Genomic DNA, 17,325 nt, shown 5'->3' with positions numbered 1-17,325 from the left:
CGGAACAGTCATGTCCTACATTTTCATTATCATTACTGCAAACTATTACAACTAAACAATACTCAGTATTGGACTGCAACAACGTGGCCTAGTTTTACTAGAGGAACATTAACATCCCTAAACGTTCCTCGATGCAATATGGAACCTGCTTTATGGGAAACTTGATTTGCTAATACTTTAATACACATGAATGTACTAAATAAAACCAACGTTTTACTTGCTCTGATTAAAATATGGTTCAAGTGAATTTTGACATTTTATATATCGGTAAAACGGATGTCAATTTTACAAACCAAGAAAATTACAAAACTAAAAAGTGCAACACTCTGTCTACTCCAAACTGTCTTGGCAGTCGCAGCAAGCGCTTGATTTTCTACATATTTGACGGCCTTATTGCATGTTGCATGCAAGCAGGTACCTACATTTTCATCTGTCAAACTTTTAATAGTTCAAATGAAAAAAGTTATTGTGGATTCACGTCGTTAAAAAATGAGAAGTGTTGTACGCGTTTTCCATTTCATCTGTAGTGAAACAACTGAAAGTTTTTGTTTTAAATCGACACAATAGGCACAATCGATAGTTAGGAAACGCTAAAGTATTTCGCTATTGTTAAGTAATTTGTCGGCTGTTCAGTAAGTATATAAAGTAGACACATATTTTTGTGATAAACTGTTTATTTTCGGATAAATTCTTTCAATTTAGGTTCTATGCCCTAACTTTTCTAACGATGCCCTTTATAAGGTTTGGCAAAATGTTCTCTGAAACTTTTTATACCTACTGCTGGTGACCACATTTTCTTGAAACTTTCATCGAAGTAAGCTTCTCTACCATCCTTCTTGTGTTGCCTTTTAATTACTGAAAGACCAGTAAGTATCTTTCAATAGACCGCAGTTCTGGGCAGTTTGGCCGGTTTTGAGATTTTTGAACAAAATCATCTTTTTCAATTGAATTCTAAGCAGTGAGTTGTGCCATCGCCGTCAATCAAAACGCATCGATCGGACTTTTCCAAGAGAAGTTTATACAGGATTCGTGACCTTTTCTTTGAGGAAATTTATTGTGCAGAAGTCCTTTTAGGTGCTCGTTGTTTCTTGTAGGTTTGGCAATATCACGAACAAAATGCGTAACATTTGATGTTGATAGGTGACAACTACTTTAAGCTCCTTCTTCCGATTCATTGCGTCGAGTTTTTGATGAATTCTCTATTGAATAAGTTTCTCCATACTTCTCAACGATTCTAAACACCGCAGATTTTAAACACTTCCTGATTTTTGTTAATTCACGCAACAATAGCTTCTTAGAGCACCATTTGTGCAAAATTAATCTGCGTGCAACATGCTCTTGAAATATGAACGTCAATTCCGTTTGTTCAGGCAAACTCGCCCGTGAAAACAAACCTGAATGTGTTGGGAGCCTTGCAGCATGAGCAGGAGCCTTGAAGAAATTGACCCCTGGGATTTGGTTTAAACTGGCATAAGCTTCACCATCCAGCAAGACAATTGTGTTTCATCAGTACATGACCGTACAGCCCTTACGAGCCCGGATTTTGGCCACGCACTGTTTTGAGCATCGGTTGGATTGTGTCTACTTACTCGGTAACACTTGTTGCCTTTACTGAATCGGATTTGTGTCACAGCATAGTGTGCATTACTAGTTACTGTTATTAGTCAGCATATTCTGTTTTTCGTCAAATCAATGAATGCTTGAATGACGTTCAGCCGCAAGTGGACGATCAATGGGTCCACTCCGACGCTTTCATGTTTGCACCTTACAAACAATCTGCACTTATTAATCACTAGCGCCTCAGTTCTTCTGGGATAATTCATCATTGTCTGCTCCCGATTTGATGCTGATGCGCCCTTAGTCGTCTTGTTCCTAGCAGATTTGAAGGAAACACCATTTTCGCAGGGTAGTTCTGCAGGGCATTCTAGCAACATGCCCTGCGTATCGCATTCGTCCAGCTTTAGCGACCTTTTGAATACTGGGTTCGCCATATTGCTGTGCGAGTTTATGGTTCATCCTTCGATCTCCTACATGCCACCGAAGTTTGTTATTAATACTCGTCTCTCGAAAACTCCGAGCACTCGAGGTTTTCCTTGAGTATTGTCCACGTTTCATACCCGTAGAGAACAACCGGTTTAGTGAGTGTCTTGTATGGTTTTCATTTTGTACGGAGGCTTCTTAGTCTGTTCGACCGCAATTGCTTATGAAGAATCATAAGAAATCATTGGTCCGCAAATGGTATCATTGTCCGCCGTTACCAGTGAGCCAAGATAGTCAAATTGCTCACCACCCGCCAAACTCATCGCCATCGATCGTAACACTACTGCCCAAGCGGCGACAGCCGGCCTCAGTTCCGCCGGCTGGCATGTACTTTGTTTTAGACGTATTTATACCTTCAAACCAATCTTTTCTGCTTCGCGCTTTAGCCTGAGCTACTGCCAGATGTTCTTCCGAAAAATATTCTTGTCATCAGCAAACCAGACGATTTTCCATAGCTCTGCAGCTTTGTAGTCAACGAACGAATGGTGCGTGGGAATTTTTTACTCACGGCCTTTTTGGAGGATTTTCCGCACTGTAAATATTTGATCCGTTGTTGATCGTTCTTCAACGAAACCGGAATTTCGCACAATTTTTTTTTTGCAATTTGTGATCGGTGATCGCACGATAGTTCTTCCGGTTTTACTTCTTCTACGTTCTTCTTCTTATAGTTCGGGTGGATAGCCCCATCTTTTCACTCCACCGCACCGCACCGGTAGTCTGTGTCGTTTCCACGGCTTCGTGCAGCTCGTCTTCTTCCGGCAGCCATGCTTCGAGTAAATGCGCGTAGTTCACGGTGACGTCTGGTTGCTTCAACCGCGCGAGATTCAATCGAGGCTGGTGTCCTTATCGAATGTTGTTCACAACGGAGAGTGTTGGGCGCATCTTAACCATCACTAGGTGGTGGTCCGAGTAAACGTTAGCGCTTCAATAGGATCTAACGTCATTGATGTCTGAGAAGTGCCGAAAGTCGACCTTGGTTGACTTCGTTGGTCAGTGGGTGTACGCTGGACCCTTAATCAACGGTTTGTATTCCTCTTCCTGGCCGACCTGAGCATGGAAATCCCCTGAGATCGTATTCACTCTCCAACTGCGCAAAGAATTCTTCCTTGCCATCGATACTTAGATGAGGGCTGTGCACGTTGATGATGCCTATGTTGAAGAACCTCAACCACCCACCACCCAATCACCCGTTTCCGCATCTCACCCACGATATCATCACTACGGAAGATATAACCAGCTCGTATGTGTTCCCGCACCTCTGATAAATGGTATGTCCATCTTTGAACGTGTCAACCGCTGAGCCTTCCATGTGTGCTGGAGCGCTACGATGAACCTATTTACTTTATTGGTTCATGTCCACCGGTCCGGTAGGACAAATGGATTAAATCAGGGATTCCCACTGCCGACGGTAACCCGCCATGGCTTTCACCTGTCGCCAGGACAGGTTCTCGCCAATAGCCCGCAGGCTAAGCTATGTTGAGTCGCTTAGCAGGCGTCTTCATCTGGTTTTGACTCTTTTTAGGTAACCATTGTTTATTTGGGCGTAGAATACCTGAAAAGATAAGAAAGAAAACAAAAATTATTGCTATCCTTCAAGATGCAAATCTCGTTCACTTCTACCAGAATTTTCTTGTTGCTATCGGTTGCTGATGGCAAAGACAATGGAGATCTTCGTTGGATATCTAGTTGTCAGGTCACCATGCAGGATTATGATATATTGCAAGCAGCGATTATAAATACCTGCAGTACAAACGTTAAAATTATAAAAAAAACAACGCTCTCGCCTTTCTCCAGAAAGGATCGGTTGTTATAAATGCCGGATCGGCTGTATCCGACGAACACGAAGTGCCTCACAATGTCCAACTTTTTCGTTCCGTGGCGGAGCTGGCAGTACGAATAAAGAAAGCATCGAGCGTAGTTTATTTATTTATTTCGTCAACCGATGTAGACTAGTATAATGCATATACAGTTTCTTATATAGAAGTCTTATAATTAGATGGTGATTAAAAAGTGTTCTTATTCCTTTGTTTCGTTATCTACGCGTTATGATTACGTATTAAATTAAAGTGATGTTTAAGTCTATGCCGAGACATTGTAAAGTCAATGGTTTCGCAGTATTGATTGTACGCTGCCATCATACGATTTAGTGGACCGAATTTTGCATAATTAGTACGATAATGGCTTATGGCAAATAGATTTCGATTACGAAGTTGCCGGGTAGGTGTATAAAAGTTCAGTTTTGATAAAAGTGTTGCTGAGTCAATACGGTGCGAAACGATATCGTTTACAAATGAGACCATTGCATAAATACGACGCTCTTTTAATGATTGTATATTTATAAGCATGCAGCGTGCTTTGTATGATGGAAGAGGAAATGCTGTCCAACCTAATTTACGAAGAGCATATAAGAGAAATTGTTTTTGTACTGATTCTATTCTTTCTTCGTGCGTTATTGAAAAAGGAGACCATACAATACTGCAGTATTCCAGTATTGACCTCACATAAGCAATATATAGTGTTTTGATGGTGTATGGATCTGAAAAATTATAGCTAAAGCGTTTAATAAAACCTAGCATGTTGTTTGCTCTGTGTATTATTGTGTTATAATGGTCGATGAAAGTTAGTTTGGAGTCTAAGATAATTCCTAAATCCCTAACTTTTTCACATTTTTCTACTATTTGATTTCCTAATATGATTGATATTTCCGGTGTAATTCTTTTTCTGCTAAATGATATAAGGTTGCACTTTTTTACATTAAGTTCTAATAAGCTTTTTTTACACCATATGTAGAATATGTGTATTTCGTTCTGGAATACATTGATGTCTTCTTCATTTCTTATTTCCAAAAAGAGCTTCATATCGTCGGCATATATTAGCACTTTAAGTTCCTTGAGAATGAAGGAAATGTCGTTTACATACAAGATAAAAAGAAGAGGTCCCAAATGAGAGCCCTGAGGAACACCAGAAGTGACTTGAACTGGATTCGAGGTCTTTCCGTTAAATTTAATTATTTGTTGGCGATTAGTTAAATACGATTCAAGCCATTTCAGGAGCCCTGGCTCAATTCCAATTTTTTGCAATTTGAAAAGCAGCATTGGTATGTCAATGCGATCAAATGCCTTGCTAAAGTCCGTATAGAGTGCTTCTACATGGTTTCCATTATCCATTGCATTCAGTGAGTGGTCTATGAATTCCAGTAAATTTGTCGTAGTCGAACGTCCTTTGAAGAAACCGTGTTGCATTTCTGTAATTCTGTTTTTAATTTGAAGGAATAGTTTTTCATTGATAATAGCTTCGAAAAGTTTTGGAATGCAAGAGATAATGGCAATACCACGATAATTACGTACGTCAGATTTCCGGCCCGATTTAAAGATAGGCACCAGAAATGAGCTTTTCCATATTTTTGGAAAGATTCCGGATTTTAGTAATAAGTTAAAAAGCCAAAACAGAGGAGCAGTGAGCTCTATTGCAAGATTTTTTATGAATACTGGAGGGATTCCGTCAGGCCCAGGACCTTTTGAGGCATCCACATTTTTCAAAGCCTGCAAAATATCCTGAGCCTGAAGTTGGTTAACGCCAATATCCATTGAAGAATCCAGAAAAAAAGCAAAATAGTCGCGATCGCGATCTTCTTCAGAAAATGTTGTATAGATTTTTTGAAAAAAATTTGCAAAAAGCTTACAAATATTTTCCGGGCTATCCCCAACATTTTCATCAAGATGCATTATGGAAGGAAAATTGTCAGATTTTAGTTTAGTTTTCACGTAATTAAAGAAGTTTTTAGGACTGGACTTTATTTCAAGTTCAATTTTTGAATTGTACTCTTCAAACGCATTGCTGATTGCAAAATTTAGCTGGTTGCATACGTCCAAATATCTTGCTAACTTTTCAGTACTGGCATGTTTTTTATAATTTTTATGGGCCTTTTGTTTGCGATTTTCTTAATCTTACTGTTATACCAGACTGGACTTTTTGTATTTTTGTGACGTCTTCTTTTCTTTAACGGTATGTTCTGTATCATTACTTCTAATAAAATTTTATAGAATGTGTCTACAGCAACTTCGACATTTTCTTCATTCTTGAGAATAAGTTGCCAATTAACACAGTTTAATCTACGTCTAATGTTTTCATAGTTTGCCTTTTCGTATTCAAAAACTTCTTCGAACTCGCAATCGTTGGGTCTATGGTATTTGTGTATAAATAAAGAATATTCAATTGCTGTGTGAAACGCCTCATTTTTCCATAGTGGATTTAATGATTCAGTCACACAGAAGTTTTCATAAATGTTCGTAAGCAAAAAATCTAGATAGCAATTTTGTTGGTTTTTAATATGGTTAATTTGGTTCAGCCCCAAATTGGCAGTTGCTGTACTATTTTCGCCAAGGCTGCTGTAAATCAACTGATAACGCTGTAAATTCGCCACCAAGAGGCAGGGTAATTACTAAAATCATTCTACGAACGTTGTAATGTCTCGTCCTAGAATATTTTAAACATGGTTTTAATTTGTGGTGAGATTGAAATTAGTGGAATTGTACTTATCTAAAGGAGTATAATTAAAAGCCTCGTTTCCTATGCTTGCTGGTAAGACCAGGAAGACTGATAAATGCTGGTGGGTAAGACGAGTCTATAATGTGGTAGTTTCCAAAATACATATTTGTGCTAGAGATGCTAATGCTTCAGAGAAGATGACAGCTGGCTAGTTCGTCTGAGCTCGCTCGGGAGTTAACTTTACTTGGAGAGTGACCGATAATCTAGCGCAACGAAATTCCCGAAATACGAAACGAACTCAGCGAAATCGGTGAAAACGACACTTAGCCAGTACAACCCGGATTCAAAAGCAGATGCCTTCCATTTTTTTATATCAAAATCCAGTCTTTGCTGCGGCTGCATTAAATCTTCGACTTTTTGGGCAGTTTACCTTCCTTTTCGTAGGATTCCTGCTCAGAAATGAAATATTTTCCACTGAAGGTTTTTTGCATCGATCAAAATAAGAGGTTATCACTCAGCGCTAAATTTGAAGAATATGACGTGTCAAATAAAACTTTTCGGTCTTACTTGCTTGATTGGCAACGGTCCGTCATCGATCATGCACCGAACGAATTATGGTCCCAAGCTCTCAGTATTTTCGGTCCAAGGGTGCCGTTCTCCAATCCCCTCGAACACCAGCTAACCTATCACATTGTACTACCTTCACTATATAAGCATATTTGTATAATTCTTCGTTTTTCATTTTGCCACCAAGTATTGATCGCAGAATTTTACACTCAAAAACACCACGCACCCGTCAGTCAGCTTCCTTTATCGTTCATGATTCATGACCGTACAGGACCACCGGGCGTATTAGTCTTCTGTAGATCGCCAGTTTTGTGAGAATTTACAAACTAAGGGACTCCAGCTGGCACGGTATCCGTAGAAAGTACGTTTCACTTCGCGGCTTATATCATTCCAAGTTATATGAATTCCTCTATTACTTCATATCATTCCCCATCCAGCTCCACCTCTCCACCAACACCGTTTGGAAACCCACATTCTCGTCTCGTCTACAGCCTGGACGTCGTTGGCTAAGCTGCATCGCCATGAACCTCTGGGTCTACTCCTTCTACGCTGCCATTGTGGATTCTAGTCGAGTGCATCTCTGCAGACCTGGTTCGCTTCTTTCCTCAAGGTGTGTCCGATCCACTTCCAGCTACGTTGACAAATTTCAGTGGCCATCGGCCGTTGATGACACCGACGATGGAGTTACTCATTGGATATCCAGTTAGCAGGCCACCAGGCACGAATGATGTATCGCAGGCACTGGTTAATGAATACCTGCAGTTTTTGCGTTGTCTCCGCTGAGGCGCACCACGTTTCGCAGGCATACAGCAGTACGGATTTAACGTTTGAAATAAAGATTCGGGTTTTCGTACGTAGAGTGATCTGGTTTGAGCGCCAAATGTTTCGCAGACCTGCAAAGGCACCCCTGGCCTTCCTGATTCGTGTGGCTATATCAGTCTTGGTACCACCATCGGGCGTTGTCTGGCTACTAAGATATTGAAACACGTCTACTTGCTCAACTTGTTGTCCCGCTACTGTGAAGTTGGTGGAATTGTCAGTGTTCACTACCATAGACTTAGTTTTCGCTACATTGACTGTGAGACCTGCTGCCTGGGAGCACTCGGAGAGGTCATCCAACTTGATCTGCATATCATTTCGGCGTTGTGCGAGCAAGACAATGTCGTCGGCTAGGTCGAGGTTATTTAGCTGCTCCATCGTTAGAGGATTCCAAGGCAATCCTCGATTTGGTCTACTGTCAAAGATCGATTTGGTCTACTGTCAAAGATCGATTTGGTCTATTGTGCAGAAGAGAGTCCTGGAATTCGTTGATCTGCTCCAATATAACATGATCGGCCAGCATGGAAGCCTGCTTGCTGCCGCCGGAGAGTAGCGTCGATCTTCTCCAGGATCCGGTTGAGGATTACCGTACTCAGCTTTGGGCATTTCGGCTGAAATACAGTCTATCCCTGGCGCTCTATTGGATTTCATACTCTTGATGGCTGTTACAATTTCATGCAGCGATGGCGCCTCTGAGTTAACGCGATCCAGCGTCGCACGAATCAGTGTAATTAGTTTCATCGGAAAACCATGTTCTAGCATTATCAGCAACAGCTCATTTCGTTTGACTGAATCGTACGCCACCTTAAAGTCCGCAAAGAAATTCAACCTTACACATGATACACAGAGATGATACTTACACAGTTGTGAGAAACCGGTAGTGGCAACCGATAAATGACTAATTTTAGTCATAACTAAGTTACTACAATCAGAAGTGCCAAAAATGTGCTGTTTGAGGAGTCTGCAAATTGCACTCCCGGAACTTATCTAGCAACTGACGCAGGGTAAACGTCTGATTCGTCGTGGAGCAATCCTCACGAAAACCAGCTTGGTACTCGCCGGCGAAGGAATCCACTAACGGAACAGGGTAGGGGAAAGCATCTTATAAGCAGAATTGAGCAATGTAATGCCTCGATAGTTTTTACACTCAAGTCAATGTCCCTGTTTGAAAATAGGCCAAATGAGGCCATCTAGGCCCCTCCTCCGGCATTTGTTCTTCCTCTCGGATCCTAACAATAATCCGGTGGATTGCTTCGTACAGCTTTTAGAAATTCAACCGGGATACCGTCATTCCCTGCATCCTTAGCTCACTGATTGCCTTCTTAACCTCTTCCTGTGTTGGTGGCTTCACAGTTTGGCCATCGCTCACCATTCTTATTTTGTTTCCCGGTCACTATTCGCCAAATATTTTTTGACTGGTAGGTATTCAACACTGTGCCAAGTTGCATATTCCAGCCGTTTCTCTGTCAATGTTTCAAACGAAACAACATCAGAAGAAACATCAGAAAAGCGTTTCTTGAATGGGGACTCGCCAAGAATGGGAATTCACCAGTCACTTTTGACGCGTTGAAACTACTAAAAATTCTGTTTTCTTGACGATTGTCACCAGCAAACTATGACTTTTGTCAAAAACCTGATAGACTTAACTTCCTTTGTTGAGCGTCTTAGTAGAATCTGTAAAGAGAGAGAAAGAAAGATTGCAATGTTTTCTTTTAATTTTACTATTTATTAATTTACTTCTGACTGATAGGTATTTCGCTTCCGATTTGGCAAACGCAATTAGATCACAGTCCATTTATGTAATGCTTTTGGTTGCTTAATTTGATCGAAATTTACCGATGGACGACGAACGGTAAAGATACTCTAAATCTTCTTGAAGGTGATGCTGGAAAAAGAGCATAAAACAATAACCTTGGTTATACGTTCAGTCTCACCGCACCCAAAAGGAAGCTGAATGCTGCGATATTGCTTGGGTTGAACTACATTTTGCTTATGCTGCAAATCTTTAATTAAATGTGAACGGAATAAAAACGCGAATCAACGAAAGTTCAATACGAAGAAACAAAACAAAAAATCGGAAATCAAAACCTGAGTAAGCAACAATTGTGTGCAACCACAAAACCAGGGTTGCGAGTTTATTCAATTGTATTCTGTCTGGCGTCTGGGGAGTGATGCAGTTTTTGATCGAAGCAACCGGTAATGATTGTACTTGTGCGGTTTTTTTTTGTTCCTGTCTCCTTCCTGACTCATTTAGGGATGGAAAATATTCCATATTATTAAGCAAACCCAACCCCAGAAAAATTCTTTATAAAATTTCTTGCCGGCTTCCTTCTTTGAAATGTGTACAAGATTTGCATATTGGCAGGGAACTCGCCATAACTAGAGTGAAAAGGAAGAAGTTTTAGAGTGTCATTTAGAAATGAAAGTTGCCTAATTGGAAATGCTTTCTTTTGTTTTTTGTCCAATTCGCTTCAATTCGTTATCGGGTTTTTGTTTTAACAATGGAAAAGGCCCGAAAAGGAGCAGATTTTCCAACACGCGACATTTGCCAACGGTTGGAAAAATACTACCTATACCGACTACTAGAAAAGTAGCTATCAGTAGGGGTAATTGGATTCGGGCTGCCATTTGGCTGTTTATCCTTTTTGGTCGTTCGCTTGGCTGCGTCTCAGTCTCAGCAGCGAACGAACGAACAACGCAAACAGCGCCAGCTGCGGAATTTTGTCTGGCTTCTCGCTCGTCCTAGCCCACCAAGCCCAGTCCCACTTCATGTCGTATTCAATAAATGTTTCGCCCTAACCTATTAGTTAGGTATAGAGCGGGGGGTCCCGCTCTCCCTGTTGAATTTGTGATACACAAAATATCCGGTGACCTAGAAACGCGGAAGCGAACGAACGCAGCAAGCAGCAGCAGCAGCAGGAATGCTGAGTAGATTCATGTAGGTTCACCTGAAACCGGAATAATTGTTTTCGGATTAGCAGGTATTGTGTGTTGCTGCGACGGCAGCAGCCACAGCCACAGCCACACATAGAGTTCTAGTAGCAACTGCCGCGCCGGAGAAGCCGGGGGTGAAAAGGTTAAATCAAAATCGATTTTCTACAAATGGGTCGACGCCAGATGTGCGCTTTGGTTTGGTTTTGGTCGCTAGATTAGCTTGCTAATGTTGATATTATACCATTAGAGGTGCTAGGTTCGTTTAAGAGAACATTAAAGAGAAATCAGAAGGCGCTATCTTCGTATCGCTATACAATCATCGTCGTTCATAAATCAAATGTTAGACCGTAGACGGTCGTTAATTGCCGAAAATTAAATCAGTCAAAACTAATTACTTTTCTTTTCGCCTTCCATCCACAGTCAACCCCCGTTGGATCGTTGCAGACCGGCCATGAAGTAGTTGTATCACCAAACCGAGAAAGACACACACCTGTAAATAAGGTACCTCCTTCAAATTACAAATTTTTGTGTTGTACAATTCTCTAGCAATAGCGCAAATAAGCAGCGGGTTTTCTAACATTAACCACATTTTGCTGAAAACAACATTGTGCCATCCCTGAGAACAAAAAAAAAACAAGATCAAATCCTTCCGAAAAAATCCCTGTCCCAACCATTGTTAGCACTGGTAACTAAAAAAACAGACACACACAACTCTCAGTGTTTTTTCTTCATCTGTTTTTAATAATTCTCATTATTTGCCAGTGTCATTTTTACCATTTCTGAATGTTGTGTGTGTGTTTCACTCATTCATTCTACCTACCAGCATTTGTTGATAACTTCTCTCCTCGATCGTTCATCGTTCGTTACGCAAATTTGTGAACTAACTTTAAGAATTCATCGCGAGCAAGTACCTGGACAATAAGACGACCAAAGACTCGAATTGACAAACGCACTCATTTTGTTGATTGTTGTTGATACCTACCTTACAGGATGGGGACTTTTTTAGCTACTACGACGAAGAGCTGAATGACGAAACAATACAGATCATCGATGAGGTTGGTAGCAAACGACGTGTGTCAGACGCCTTATCGCCAGAATCTGAACTGTTTGTTTAGTTCATGCACATCATTTCGCGGTTAATTCGCTAGATTTCAGCAGTGCATTTCCCACGACAGGGGTTGTTTTTTTTCATGGATCCTTTCGGGAATTTTTCCTCCATTTCATTATGATTGTAGAATCGTTCCATCTGAGTACGAATAAAAAGAGAAAATAATTAGTATAAATAATTGGTAACAAAATGTTAAAAGTATTGCTAGTCCTTGTCACAGTTTATACATAATTTTGTGTTTTATCACATCACTTGGTTCATACAATGAAGCCTAAAGCGGGCATTTACGAAATGAATCAAGTTATTCGATGTTTGCATGAAAAACCTTTGGAAATCATTTCTTTTGTTTTCTAACTATGGAGGGTTAAAATATGACTACAAAACCTTCTAGGAATTTCGTTTAATTTGAAAATATGTGTTCTTTTTTGTGTTTCATGATTTAAATATTTCTATCTGATATTGTTGAATTATTGTTTTCCTTTGTTACCGATGTAGACCTTTTTACAGTATAGCCCGGTCATTAGAAGACAATACAGGACCTAACACAACTGACATTGTCATAATGCCGAAACAACTTATTCGTTGCTGTACCAATAAAAACTGTTTTAGGAGAGCTTTCCAATATGCTCGAAACAATGTTAGACGCTAACTCGCCAGAATCAAAATGAATTGAACGCCCGAATCGTAGTGTTGTTATCAGCTTCCAGAAAGAAATGCCAATCCTGCTAGTCCCCCGTATCCTCGAATAGTTGAATTTAAAAAAAACTGAAATTCTTTTATCAGCCCGTTAGAGATAGCTTCGCCTTTTCAAAAAATCTAAGCAAAATGTATCTGATTCGCTATTTTCTCTCTACTCTTCTACTTTCTTTTTTTCTTTTCGAAATGTCAAAATGATTGGCACGTCGCGTGGCCTGGGTACAAAACGAAAAAAAAAAAAAATAAAAAAAAATACAAATCGAATCAATCTGTGCCAAAATCCTCCCACCCTCAAAATGACCACACTGACGCGAACTGCTGGCACCAATCATCCACCACCACAACCACACTCTTCTTCTCACCCACCCGACGGTACTACACATCATCACACGCTAAAATCAAACCAACCAACAACCAACAACACGGCTGGGTTGGGCTCGGCTCGGGTGCAGCAGACGAACTCGAAGGGAGGTGTCGCCGCCTGGCCGGACGTGCCCAAACAGACTGGAACCTTGGGCAACCTAACGCCGGCCGACCGACATGGTTCAGTTCAGGTATGTGTGTTCTAACCGCTTTTGGAACATTTGTTTTCGTTGTTTTATTTTCGTTTTATTCTAACTTTTGTTTTCCGGTTTGGCTCTGGTTATGTTAAGTTCCGTTGTAATTCCTTGGGTTTCCCCGTAACTATCTCATTTTATCTCCTAATCTCTCCTGGAATTTAATCACCTCCTCGCTCCGTTCCAATTAAAAGACACAACAACCCATTGCACACAACCACCAACCACAACCTCTGTCTATCTGTGTCTATTGCACGGTTGAGTTTACCTATAGTTTCCATTTTTGGTTTTGGTTTTGGGCATTGAAACACCTCTTCCATCTCCGGCCTCTCTACTACCCCTTCTTACACACTGTGTGGTGAAAATTTTTCTACAACCCCTGTGTTCCCCCTATCTGTACCACCACCCTATATAATAGAAATCTAACGATAGTGATTATTGAGGGATTTACTCTAGGATAACTTTCCTTACCTTCTCTCTGTCTGTCTGTCGCCTCTATCTCTGTCTCCAAAAAAAGCTACACGAATAAACACTTGAAAATCTCGATGGTTATTTTTGTGCAAGTGAGCGTTTGAGCAAAATGTGTGGTTTTGATTTTTGTTTCTGTCTTCTTCCTATGAGTGTTTGCGAACTTTAGCGGCAGCACTGACAGTTTGATCCGATAGCAATATCATTACACATTGGCAAACAGTGGAGTGCTAGGGCTAGGATGCTCTCAGCAGGCGCAACTAAATTGTCCCAACTAACCACAGGATTATTATTGTCGTCTAACTATCTATGCTGCTATGATTTTTCTTTGTTTGGAAAGCTTCTATTTAGACTCTCTCATGTGTACCTTCTAATTGTGACGTTTGACTAGGTGATTCTGTGGTTTTGTTTCTTGAATGCCTTCTTTTATTAGTCATGCAGTCATTTTTTATTAATTCTAGCTAACAAACACGATTTTGATTTTCAAATAACTTCTCCTAATATCGGGAGGGGATATCTTCATTATTACATTTAAATCATAATACCTATTATCTGTATGACCGCTAAGCATTATGAAGCAAATTGTGTATTTTGCTGATAGAAGGCTTTGAGATTAAGATTAAGAGAAATTTTTTGTATCAGGTATTTTTAAGTCTGATTTTCAACATTATTCCGAAGAATCTTATTTCGTTCAACTTGTTTCAAACGAGTTGATTTGCTCGTTTAATTTTGCTGGCGAAATCAATGGTGAATACCATCCACTTTCGGTCTACACTCACACGAAATTCCGCAAAGAGTTGGATTATTTAGTGTGTAAAATTTTATGTCCATTAAACCAGGCAGATTAAAATAACAACAATTTAATCGAAATCTAGTGCAAAGAGGTACATTAAAAGAATGTCCTTTAACCAAATGTCCACAGAAAATATCTAAAAGAAACACAGTTTAGACTTAGACTTCATCTGACAGCGCTACAAGCTCTAACTTTGGATATTGTTCTGCACTTGAAAGAAGAAAATTATTTTGTTTTTGACAATTGCATAAATGCAATAAACAAACATAAAATATTTTCGTAACCGTATCTGATGCCACGAAAATCTGCATGCTGTTGAACAACCCAATTTTCTTCTTCAAAAACATGGTACAGCTCGTGGTTCATGGCCGGTGCCACACCCAAGAATGCATTGCAGATTCTTACGCTCAACGGCACAAAGAATTCGTCAGTCGATCTTCTCCATCCATCCCCACCGCAGTACCAACACTCGAGTTTCTACCATACGCCCTGCCTATGCGTATGCCGTGTCCAATTCTGGCCACTTCTTGTTTTTTTTTGAGCCCTGCAACACTTTTCCACTGCTCGACGGTTAATACCTATGATATTGATGTTGTTCACAAAATCTACGAGATTTCCGACTCGTCGCTTGTTTTTTTTTTCCTGCGCTTTACTGAATCGTACGCTGCATTGAAATCTCTAAACAGACAGAGGATCTGCAAAGCTGAAACATTGCCTGAGGCATTCCTGTAGCGGCCTAATGAGAGAATTTGCTATGCCAAGCTGAAGCTGTAAATAGATGTAGATAAAGCATGCCATTTTCAAACCAATCCACCAACAGTGCTTTTTCGGACCATACCCGAAGTATGCTCCGTTGTATTGCACAACACAGCCGGTCGCTGTCGATTTTCTAAAGTTCGGCAAGAATGCTGTCCTGTCCAGCTGCTTTGGGACTCAGCTGTCTCTCTGCATTTTCTGCCTCCGCCAAATTTGACGGATCCATGGCCTATTATTATTATCAATATTGTGCTACAATGTTCCATAGCACATCAAGCTGAACACAGCCGCCAAGTTTCGATCTCTCGGCAGCCAGGCTTCCCTCCCTGTCGTTACAAATTACAGGGGTTGGCACGGTTCGGTTCCTAATTGTGTTAATTATTATTTATTGGAGCTTCAAGTATTGTGAAACAACCTTTCGCCCCCACAAGAACGAGATTCCAGTGCTGACCTTACATATGGGCTCGATTTTTCTTATCTGTTACTCATAAACACTCACTGGTTACGTTGGTTATCACTGGACGTGATTAGAGACCAGATGGACCAGATTTAGTAAATGTAAACGTAAATGTAAATGTAAAGTAAATGTAAATGTAAACGGTGTGAGAGTATTATTTTCATCGATTTATCGATCGGTGCACGATCTGAACAGTGAAAAAAAAACAGTTATATGTCATAGCTTTTTCTGCTTGATTGCATCATCATTCATCATTGAATAATGCAGCTTCTTAGTTGCTATTGATCGTCTGGTCTGATGCTTTGGTAAAAAGTAGATGAACAAAATTCCATGCGTGTCCCAAAATACAGACAGCCAAAACTTTCCTTTGTTGACTGTAGTGTGTCTTCGGATACTTCGGTCAACAATCATTTGCTCAGTATCTTCCGTCTTCCAATTTTCCGCCAAGTGTATTGAATGTAGCACCTTACGTTTGAAAACTCCGATCACTCGTGGATGAGTTCAATGCTTCAAGCCCGTAAAAGGTCATAAAGAGGACCAGAGTGCAAACTATGGCACTTCAACTGGCTACAGCTAGTCTCTTTTTAGTTGAAGTTGATCGATAATTCGAACGACAAATTTCAGATTTACTGGTTTCGTTTCGCTTTACTGAATGGCACGCTGCGTTGAAATCTATGAACATGCAATGGGCCTGCAACTTGAATTCTCTAAATTGATCGAAGATCTATTGCAAGATGAACATTTAATGCATTGTGATGCGTCTCTTTTGAAAATTATATTCACTCTTAAAATTCAAAAGTTCCACAGTACATCGAATTGTTCCTAATGCCTGGTCACCTTCGTTCCCTTTGGTTCCTCGTTATATATTACAGTATTACAGCACGGTCCGGTTCCCCGTTCCATTGATTGCTTTACTGAAGCTTCTAAGATGTTGCCTAGTTAAGTAATCTTCCGCTTTCGCGAGACTAAGGAGTGACCTTTTTATACTGTCAATAGTCTCCAACGGGGTACGGTAGAATTCATGATTAAAGAAAGATAAAATCATGCTAAAGTCACTTAATTTCGAATGGTCTTGATTATACTGAAATTCGATTCGATTTCCTCTGCATCGCACAGTGCACGGTCATTTCCAAAGTCGACGACGGCTTGCTTCTCGGCTGGAAATAGTTTTGGCATTTTTTTCATTTCACGCTCTGGGTCGCGTATCCAGTCTACTGCAATCTGGCGCACTAGGTTACCTTCACTTTCGCAGTATACTTCTATGCTGGACAGAACTCGTGATGCATGCGTTTGCGCCGCACTCCAGCCTCCAATTTATCGCTAAGTGTATTGAGTGCAGCACGTAATGCTCAAAGCCTCTAATCACTCGTGGATGAGTTCGATGCTTCCATGTTGTCCGTAAAGGGCCACAGAAAAAATCGGAATTCTATACACCGATATCCACGTGCGATTTTGCAAACTATGGGACTTCAACTGGCTGCACAGCCCATTTTTAGTGGCAATTTGTCGTTTAAGTTTGTGGCCGATACAGTTGACCCCGACGTCATTTTATGGGAAGCGTTTGGTACGGGAGGTCCACGCTTTCTTCCTTCCCCTTGATTTCAAGGAGTTTAATGGAATTAGGTATTTTTTCTGGTTTCAC

General features: G+C 40.5%; 1 protein-coding gene across 7 annotated transcripts in view; it reads left to right on the top strand.

Annotated features, from left to right (window-relative positions):
* Positions 1 to 17,325, top strand: part of LOC128744209 (casein kinase I) — a 64,750-nt gene that overhangs the window by 32,847 nt on the left and 14,578 nt on the right. For 5 of the 7 annotated variants that reach the window (XM_053841046.1, XM_053841047.1, XM_053841044.1 and 2 more), the window contains 2 exons: positions 11,269 to 11,349; positions 13,105 to 13,206. In XM_053841046.1, the coding sequence (XP_053697021.1) occupies positions 11,269 to 11,349; positions 13,105 to 13,206 (183 nt within the window). The remainder of the gene's footprint in view (positions 1 to 11,268; positions 11,350 to 13,104; positions 13,207 to 17,325) is intronic. The other 2 variants (XM_053841045.1, XM_053841049.1) reach the window with 2 other exon arrangements.

The sequence above is a fragment of the Sabethes cyaneus genome, chromosome 3 (assembly GCF_943734655.1).
Source record: "Sabethes cyaneus chromosome 3, idSabCyanKW18_F2, whole genome shotgun sequence".
Classification (NCBI taxonomy): Eukaryota; Metazoa; Arthropoda; class Insecta; order Diptera; family Culicidae; genus Sabethes; species Sabethes cyaneus.
The sequence above is the reverse complement of the archived record's forward strand: the minus strand, read 5'-3'. Positions and strand labels throughout refer to the sequence as shown.